The 8,689-nt window shown below is 37.3% G+C and overlaps 1 protein-coding gene across 1 annotated transcript; it reads left to right on the forward strand.

Moving 5' to 3' along the window:
- Nucleotides 1-1,770: 1,770 nt before the first annotated feature.
- Nucleotides 1,771-8,345, forward strand: LOC131531077 (NACHT, LRR and PYD domains-containing protein 1 homolog). Its single transcript, XM_058761624.1, has 5 exons — nucleotides 1,771-1,997; nucleotides 6,839-6,940; nucleotides 7,075-7,289; nucleotides 7,838-8,082; nucleotides 8,166-8,345. Exons 1-5 carry the CDS (start codon nucleotides 1,771-1,773, stop codon nucleotides 8,343-8,345), a joined length of 969 nt encoding a protein of 322 aa, XP_058617607.1.
- Nucleotides 8,346-8,689: the final 344 nt, after the last annotated feature.

Consider the following 8,689-nt stretch of genomic DNA (forward strand, 5'->3'; position numbering starts at 1 on the left):
AACATATTTGCATACATATTTGCAATGCACACACTAAAATGAGCACTTTCTCTGGAGTACCCTTATTGTGACGCCCACTCGGCTGGATCAGAAACACATTCAAGCAAAACCAACTCGAACACAGTAAAGCAGTGATCGAAGACAAATAAGGTCTCTGCCACAAAAGATAACATTACATTCTTCAGGACTTGATGCTTACATGTCTTTTTAGGAGCTCTGGTGCTTCTTAATAATTAGGAACACCTTCTGATCAATGACAGAAATTAACCTTCCCTAACGAGGCAATATTTGACTCATTAACCCTCAAGCATCCTTCGTGTAGCAGCCCTTGATTGGTCGTTTGGGCACGAAGGTCTCAGGTGTGATCCCATTCGTTTTTTTGATTTTTTAAAATAAATGTCATATGACTGACTTTGATAAAATAGAAACTATCAATTTATGCAAAAAATAATAAATAAATAAAAATAAAAAATCATTCCAGTAAGTTCAGACAGCCAAAACTTAAAATTTGGTGACTTTGGTGACATCTGCTGACATAATTGTTTCATTAATGTATGCATTAATTAATTCCTTGACTGAAAATTGAGAAGTATTCACCTTGGCTGCATTTGTCTAGTGTGTATTCATGCATAGCTATGGCATATGACAAAACTAATTACATTTTGCTTGTTTTACTAAAATTATATATATAATTAATTAATTATTGGTCAGCATTTATCATTACTATTGTAAGTGTTGGGGTGGGCTAGCAATGCATTCTGGGGTAATCTTATTTTTTTAAGTAGTAATACTTACATTTTTCGAGTATAATATCAGCATTCTTCTCCAAAGTCGAGATCTTCCAGCAGCTGATCGACGTCTCCTTTGTGCAGATGTTGCAAACGCTGCAGAAACTGTACTAGGTAGGGTTGTGGAGTCACTGATGCTGTGAGGTGTTAGTGCACCTGTCCCTCTCATCTTCTTCTTATTATTATTACTGCAGACCTGATAATTACATTTAAGCTCAGGGAACGATGGTTGTATCTTTAACAATGAACAATCATAATAGAAAACATAAATATAATGGGTTTGCGTAGTATGAGAATATACACACAGCAAAAAAGGCACAATTACAAGGGAAATATCTTTGAATAATATTCATATAATCATAATGCATCAAAACAATTCATTTGTTGTTATAAGCCTGAGGGATGAAACAAAACAAAAAAAGTTAAATTCAAAAAGAAAAGATGAAAACAGGAGATTTAAGCTGGTTTTGCTTGTGGGTGAAAAATCTTGAACAGAAAATAAAGAAATTAACAACATATTCAAAAGAGAACAATAAAAAATAACTATAAAAACTTAAATCAACCCAAAATGTTTCGGTTATACTACAATCACAATAAAAGGGCAGCTGTTTCTTCAAGACCACAAAATGAGCAAATTTCACCAACATCAAAATATTTACAGATAGATGAATTAAACCTGTCGCTCAAATCTTTTAAGTTGTTGTTGGTCTTGTAACGTCGTGAATCACATGATAACGTCAACATGGCGGATGAAGTCCGGATCGCATTCATACTTTGGCTGTAGAGTACCTACTCTTTTAGCGCTCGATAAGTAAGTACTTATTGAAATGAAGTACCTACTCAGTGAGTATGCGATTTCGGACGCAGCCTCTAAGAATTCAACGGCCCATTGTCAATTATTCCTTACTTAAAACATTTCTGGATTTGAGTGTTTCTACAAACTAAAGCTGTCCCAAAGTGGAGTGTACGCACTTCAGAGTGCATGGACTTGGAAGGCCACGCCTCCGAAGTGCACGAAGGACCCTTGGAAGTTCATGAGACGCTCCGCCTTCACAGGATTTCCAGATTGCACCACCAGGGGTTCCTGATTAACACTCCTGTAGCAACGGTGCAAGAGGAGCGCTGTCATCCTGCCAGGACAGGTGGAGCCAGAATTGATTCACCCACGGTTTGCTACATCCGGATTACAACTTTAAATGTAGGTATTGGGTTGGAACTTACTTGAATCATGTAATGACACATATGAAAAACACAAAACACACACACACACACACACACACACACACACACACACACACACACACACAGCTGTTCAAATGCTGACTGATATCTTACAAAGGTGCGATTTTATGTAGTTTGTTGTCTTGACCATGGTGAACATATTTAGACAAGTTTGAAACACTGATTTTTAGGCAGCTAAGCATAAAATTAAACTGAATAAATAAATTAATCAAAAAAATTAAAAAATATGGCATTGTACAGCTCAATGTGCAGCAGCAGCTGTGACAGCTGAACAACAGTGCTCTGTGTGACCGGTCCGACTCCTTCAGATCCAGCCTTTGATATGGGTTGCAGCTGTAGCAACAATTTGTTAATATTCTGACAATAAATGTTGTTAGTTTCAATTTCAAAATAATCAGTGGTGGACTGTAAGGAAGTACATTCGTTAGGTATTCTCGTACAAATGTGAAGTACTAAGGTTTTTTGGGGTTTTTTCATCACAGGACAGCAACACTACAAAAATATGGTCTTTTACAACGTGACATTGTGTACTACAGGTGCATCTCAATGAATTAGAATGTCGTGGAAAAGTTCATTTATTTCAGTAATTCAACTCAAATTGTGAAACTCTTGTATTAAATAAATTCAATGCACACAGACTGAAGTAGTTTAAGTCTTTAGTTATTTTAATTGTGATGATTTTGGCTCACATTTAACAAAAACCCACCAATTCACTCTCAACAAATTAGAATACTTCATAAGACCAATAAAAAAAAAAATTTTAGTGAATTGTTGGCCTTCTGGGAAGTATGTTCATTTACTGTATATGTACTCAATACTTGGTAGGGGCTCCTTTTGCTTTAATTACTGCCTCAGTTTGGCGTGGCATGGAGGTGATCAGTTTGTGGCACTGCTGAGGTGGTATGGAAGCCCAGGTTTCTTTGACAGTGGCCTTCAGCTCATCTGCATTTTTCTGGTCTCTTGTTTCTCATTTTCCTCTTGACAATACCCCATAGATTCTCTATGGGGTTCAGGTCTGGTGAGTTTGCTGGCCAGTCAAGCACACCAACATCATGGTCATTTAACCAACTTTTGGTGCTTTTGGCAGTGTGGGCAGGTGCCAAATCCTGCTGGAAAATGAAATCACCCTCTTTAAAAAGCTGGTCAGCAGAAGGAAGCATGAAGTGCTCCAAAATGTCTTGGTAAACGGGTGCAGTGACTTTGGTTTTCAAAAAACACAATGGACCAACACCAGCAGATGACATTGCACCCCAAATCATCACAGACTGTGGAAACTTAACACTGGACTTCAAGCAACTTGGGCTATGAGCTTCTCCACCCTTCCTCCAGACTCTAGGACCTTGGTTTCCAAATGAAATACAAAACTTGCTCTCATCTGAAAAGAGGACTTTGGACCACTGGGCAACAGTCCAGTTCTTCTTCTCCTTAGCCCAGGTAAGACACCTCTGACGTTGTCTGTGGTTCAGGAGTGGCTTAACAAGAGGAATACAACAACTGTAGTCAAATTCCTCGACACGTCTGTGTGTGGAGGCTCTTGATGCCTTGACCCCAGCCTCAGTCCATTCATTGTGAAGTTCACCCAAATTCTTGAATGGATTTTGCTTGACAATCCTCATAAGGCTGCGGTTCTCTCGGTTGGTTGTGCATCTTTTTCTTCCACACTTTTTGCTTCCGCTCAACTTTCTGTTAACATGCTTGGATACAGCACTCTGTGAACAGCCAGCTTCTTTGGCAATGAATGTTTGTGGCTTTCCCTCCTTGTGAAGGGTGTCAATGATTGTCTTCTGGACAACTGTTAGATCAGCAGTCTTCCCCATGATTGTGTAGCCTAGTGAACCAAACTGAGAGACCATTTTGAAGGCTCAGGAAACCTTTGCAGATGTTTTGAGTTGATTAGCTGGTTGGCATGTCACCATATTCTAATTTGTTGAGAGTGAATTGGTGGGTTTTTGTTAAATGTGACCCAAAATCATCACAATTAAAAGAACCAAAGACTTAAACTACTTCAGTCTGAGTCCATTGAATTTATTTAATACATGAGTTTCACAATTTGAGTTGAATTACTGAAATAAATGAACTTTTCCACGACATTCTAATTTATTGAGATGCACCTGTATCTAGAAATATGAGATAATGTGCTTGTTAATGTTAACTAATGAACTTAAACATTACCAAATGATTAACAGGGCTGCGTTTCCCGAAACCTTCTTAACACTATGTCGTTCTTAAGTTATACCTTAAGCTGTATCTTATCATTAATATGTTTCCCGAAACGTTCTTATTTAAGTATAATTTCTGTAAGTCATACTTTTGTTAGGCTGGTCTGGACCACTCTTAGCTATACCTCATCATTGTTGACAGTTCACAGTTCTTTACATCTCAGTCTATACGAATGAAATTCTGAAGTTGTATATCCAGTGGTCAGTTAAGCTGCAATTATTTAAAAAATACAAATAAAGAAAAATAAATAATAAAAAAAGAGACAAATTTGACGGAGCAACCCCCTAAGCCCCGAAATTCAGCTGCTGGCGGCTCTCCTCTTTCTCTCTCTTTTTTCTCCGCCATAGTAGCTGTTGATTATATGTTTCCCGTGTTGTGCTTTTATTGTGTAGGTCATCCAATAACAGAAATTAGTGATTTACAACAACATGTGATGCGGCTGCTGGGCAATCAACCCTCATTGTGGAGTAAATGAAGACACTATGGAAAATATATTATGATAATATAAATGACCCATTCAAAGGCCAGTGAAGGCATACTGCCAGTTAGTGATAGATACGTTTGGGCATTAGGTTGGGTGTTCACGCACTCATTTCAAAATTATATAAAATATCCAGGGTTGGATTTAGTTTGCAATTTGTTTTTTTTTTTTTTTTTTGAAGATCCCATGAGTTCTGATAAATGCAATTGAATCTTTTCTGAAGTGCTGCTTGTTGGAAAGCACTCTTACCAGAATGTTGTTCTGTTGGACTTGTGTAGGCCCAAGGTGTTTTTTTGCTGCTGTTGTTGTTGTTTTGTTTTTCTCTCTCTTCTGATGAAAGCTGTTAAATTATTAAGTAGTTTTTCCCCTTGTATTTTATGTGGTGACCACTGAGAGGTGCTCTGGGCATGTATTTTTCTTTCTTGGTTTTCGTCCCTTATGAGATGTAGACCTATGTTGAAAAGCGAAAGTAAAAGTATCACCCAAGTTCACTGCATTCTAACAACAAAGAGTTATGTGTCTTTATTTAAAATCAAGACTTCTTTTATAAAGAACATCCCTTTCTCACATAACGCACTGAAGCAGCCCGTGCATAGAATGAATAACCGATTCTTGAGCCATCGATATCAACCAATTCAGCAGGTGGTAACGGCACACGTAAGAAGGTTTATCTTAAGCAGCCTCCTAAGGTATAGTTCGGGGAACACGCCTAGAACAGATACATCTTTAGTTAAGGCATACCTTTAGTCTTCGTAGCGCGCTAAGAGACTGCGTTATCGGGAAACGCAGCCCAGAAAAATTATTTAATGTAAATTTAAATGCTTACAAATGGCATTAAACTTTCAATTCATATGAACATGCATTTATTTTATTTTTTTAAATCTTCGAATGATTTTGACAGATGGTTTACAATGATTAAAAGCTTCATTAATAAATCATTAACAAACATTATATAATGGTTAACGGATCATTAGTTAATGTTTACAAATGTCATTAAACTTTCAATGCGTTTTAAAAATCTACAAATGATTTTAACAGAAATGACACAATATTTACAAGCTTATTTGTTAGTGTACCTATGAATGCTTACAAATCAAGTGCAGCGATAGTTTAGTCAGGCCACACAGGCATAGTGCTGCAGGTCAGCTGATGCGGTCAGCTGACAAATCGCTCCAACCACTATCAATCTTCTATTAGACCGGGGATATATACGTGGCATTACAGCTCGCTAAGTATGCTCAAACTGCTCACAACCCTCCCTCCCTCCCATTTATACGTTTCAAGCATATTATTGTGCACCTTCTGGCTGTCGTCTTCTCTTTGTTTCAGATTACTAAGGCTTTTAAAGAGGTGGTTGACTGTTTTCTAGGCTTGATTGTGTTTATGGGGTGCAGTCTAACATGCGTTAATGCTTCGTTTGTTAGAAAATGCATTTCTTTTCACTAGTAACAGGATTAAGAACTGCTGTTTTAAAACATATGAATTTGAAACTTGTGAATCCATTAGAATCATTAGAAGACCGAATCACGATTCATATACGAATAGATTTTTTCGTGCACACCTAGTTTTCTCTTCCTCTTGTCTAAAGCAGCAGAGCATGGCTCCGCCCCCTTTGTTGCATGTTTGTTGGGGGTTTATCTGGGTTCGTGACGTATCGGACCCGGGAAGTAACTCGTTGTAGTCCCTTACCAGTTGTTTTTGTAGGAAAATGACCGGAATTCTCCCTATTTTCACATCTTTACAAATCATTTATTAATCATTTATTCATGTTTTTGCAGTACCCAATCTAAAGTTGAGACTATTCATCATTTGTATATGTTTATAAACATTTATTATTTTTTTTAGTATCGTTATTGTCACTGGACTTTTAGTTAGTTTAACAATGTTTGTGTAAAGGGTGGTTAGTTAAGTTTAGCTTACACACAACACACATTCTGTTTGTATCACCTCAACACTTATATTAGTATATTATTATGTACTATTGTGTATACTAAAAACATACTGTACACTGTGTGTATACTGTAAACAGAATATTCCTTGAGTCATACATCAACGGGGATTGAATCGCGTTCCCTTATAGTAATCAGATTGTCCTCATCTTGTTTAGACACTGTCTGCCCCTCGTCTTCCAGCCCGTATCACCCCTTCTGCCCCTCGGCTGTCTGATGCTCTCTGTGAACATCGTTCTAAGCTCAGGGCTGCTGAAAGGGTGTGATGCAAATCACAAAATCCTACTGACCTTAATGCGTATCAGTCACTCCTCTCTGCATCTCTTTTATGTATTGTACATTTTCATATCTTATATACAGCAACTGTAATCCTAAATGAATCTCTGTCCAACAGACTAGATCTTCCATCAGGATGTTACGAATGCAGCAGGACTGGTCTTCGTATCGAGTGCTCCCGTTATGTTCGGCTGAAGTATCACATTTGTGACTGGAAATGTGTAGGTGTTTTTCCAGAAATGGAGCATTTTACACCGTGTGGCCCCTTGATGGATATTGTAGTCATCTCCGGAGAACTGAAGGCAGTCTATCTACCCCACTTTCTGTGTTTAGGTATTTTTTCCCAAATTTTGTACACATTTTAATGGGGTCATGGATTCATTGTTTTTACGGTGTTGCCTAATGTCTTTTGAGTGCACAAGTGATCTCACTGCAACTCAGTTTCTGTACTTATCATAATTAAGAGTGCAAACACAATGTGAATAAGAGATTCATTAAGGAGTGTAGACAGTGCGCTGTGTGATTGACAGCTCTGGCGGTTATAAAGGGAGTGTTTTTGCATGCTTTCTATATATAATTTGAACAAAATATAAATAAATTATTTCCATTCTACAAAGAGTAAACAAAGCAGCAAACAAATAAAAACAAAACAACATTGATCTGTGTCTATACAGGCGGTTTTGTGCTGATGTATTCATCTCTATCACATATTAAAAACCTGGAAGTGAGTTTGTAAACTTACATTGAGTTTATATAGTAGTCTACAATGGCCAGATAATGTTACATTTTAATTCATGAACCCTTTAAAATAAAAAATGTACTCAGTACTATGCTTGTTTCTTTTGCATCTGATCATCATCAGCTAATTTAATACGTTACAGGTGGACCTCCCATTCAAGATGAAGTGAGGGTTCTTCATGTTGAAGACTGTGGACTTTCATTGGAGAAATGCACGTTAACTAGATTCCACGGCAAACTTCTGCACCACTCCTTCTCCCCGAAAGGTCTTCTTTTGAGGAGTGGCTTCTCTGTGAATTATCACTGCGAAACATTGATCTATGAAACTCAGAAAACATACCTGACACTTCATGTGTACTTGATTCCAAGTGAGAAAAATATGATAGAGGTAAGTGATATTGAAATGAACAGTGCTTCTCAAGTGTCTGTGCTTTATGGAAGGGGAAAATGTGTGACCTTTCTTTTCTGTAGGCTGTTGAAAACACTGAGATTAAAAGCAGGACAAGACTCATCTCAAAGCCAGGGACTTGGTATTCACTGAGGACGCTGGATGAAAATAAGGAATCTAAGGAAGAGTGCAATTCTGAAGTTCAACCCAAAGTAGTTACAAATATTTTAAAATATTACAAAAATGTGGCTTATTTTCCTTAACAGTGTTTCCCAAATTGCAGCTACAATGTATTTTCAGGTGGTCCCAAACTTTTCCATTCCACGACCCACCTTGACAAGTATAATCTATTTCGAGACCCACCAAAACATTTGAAAAAAAAAAAAAAAACTGACATTACTATAAGCTTATTCTTAATTAAAAGTTTAATATGGCAGAAATTAATAAAAATAACCATTTTATTTTATAGTACAACGGTAAAATTTCACTACTAATATTTACGTTTTAATTTCTTCATTTACAGACATTGAGTCTGTGAAATATGTCCATACTGAAACACGCTCACTTCTGCACGGCTATACTGTAATTTGTTAAACTCATTCAGCGC

Source organism: Onychostoma macrolepis, chromosome 22 (assembly GCF_012432095.1).
Source record: "Onychostoma macrolepis isolate SWU-2019 chromosome 22, ASM1243209v1, whole genome shotgun sequence".
Lineage (NCBI taxonomy): Eukaryota > Metazoa > Chordata > Actinopteri > Cypriniformes > Cyprinidae > Onychostoma > Onychostoma macrolepis.

Coding starts and splice junctions, on each gene's coding strand:
- LOC131531077 (XM_058761624.1), top strand. CDS start 1,771: ATGGACTTGGAAGGCCACGCCTCCGAAGTGCACGAAGGACCCTTGGAA. Junction 1,998..6,838: donor ACTTTAAATGTAGGTATTGG/GTTGGAACTTAC, acceptor CATCTTGTTTAG/ACACTGTCTGCCCCTCGTCT. Junction 8,083..8,165: donor GTGAGAAAAATATGATAGAG/GTAAGTGATATT, acceptor TCTTTTCTGTAG/GCTGTTGAAAACACTGAGAT.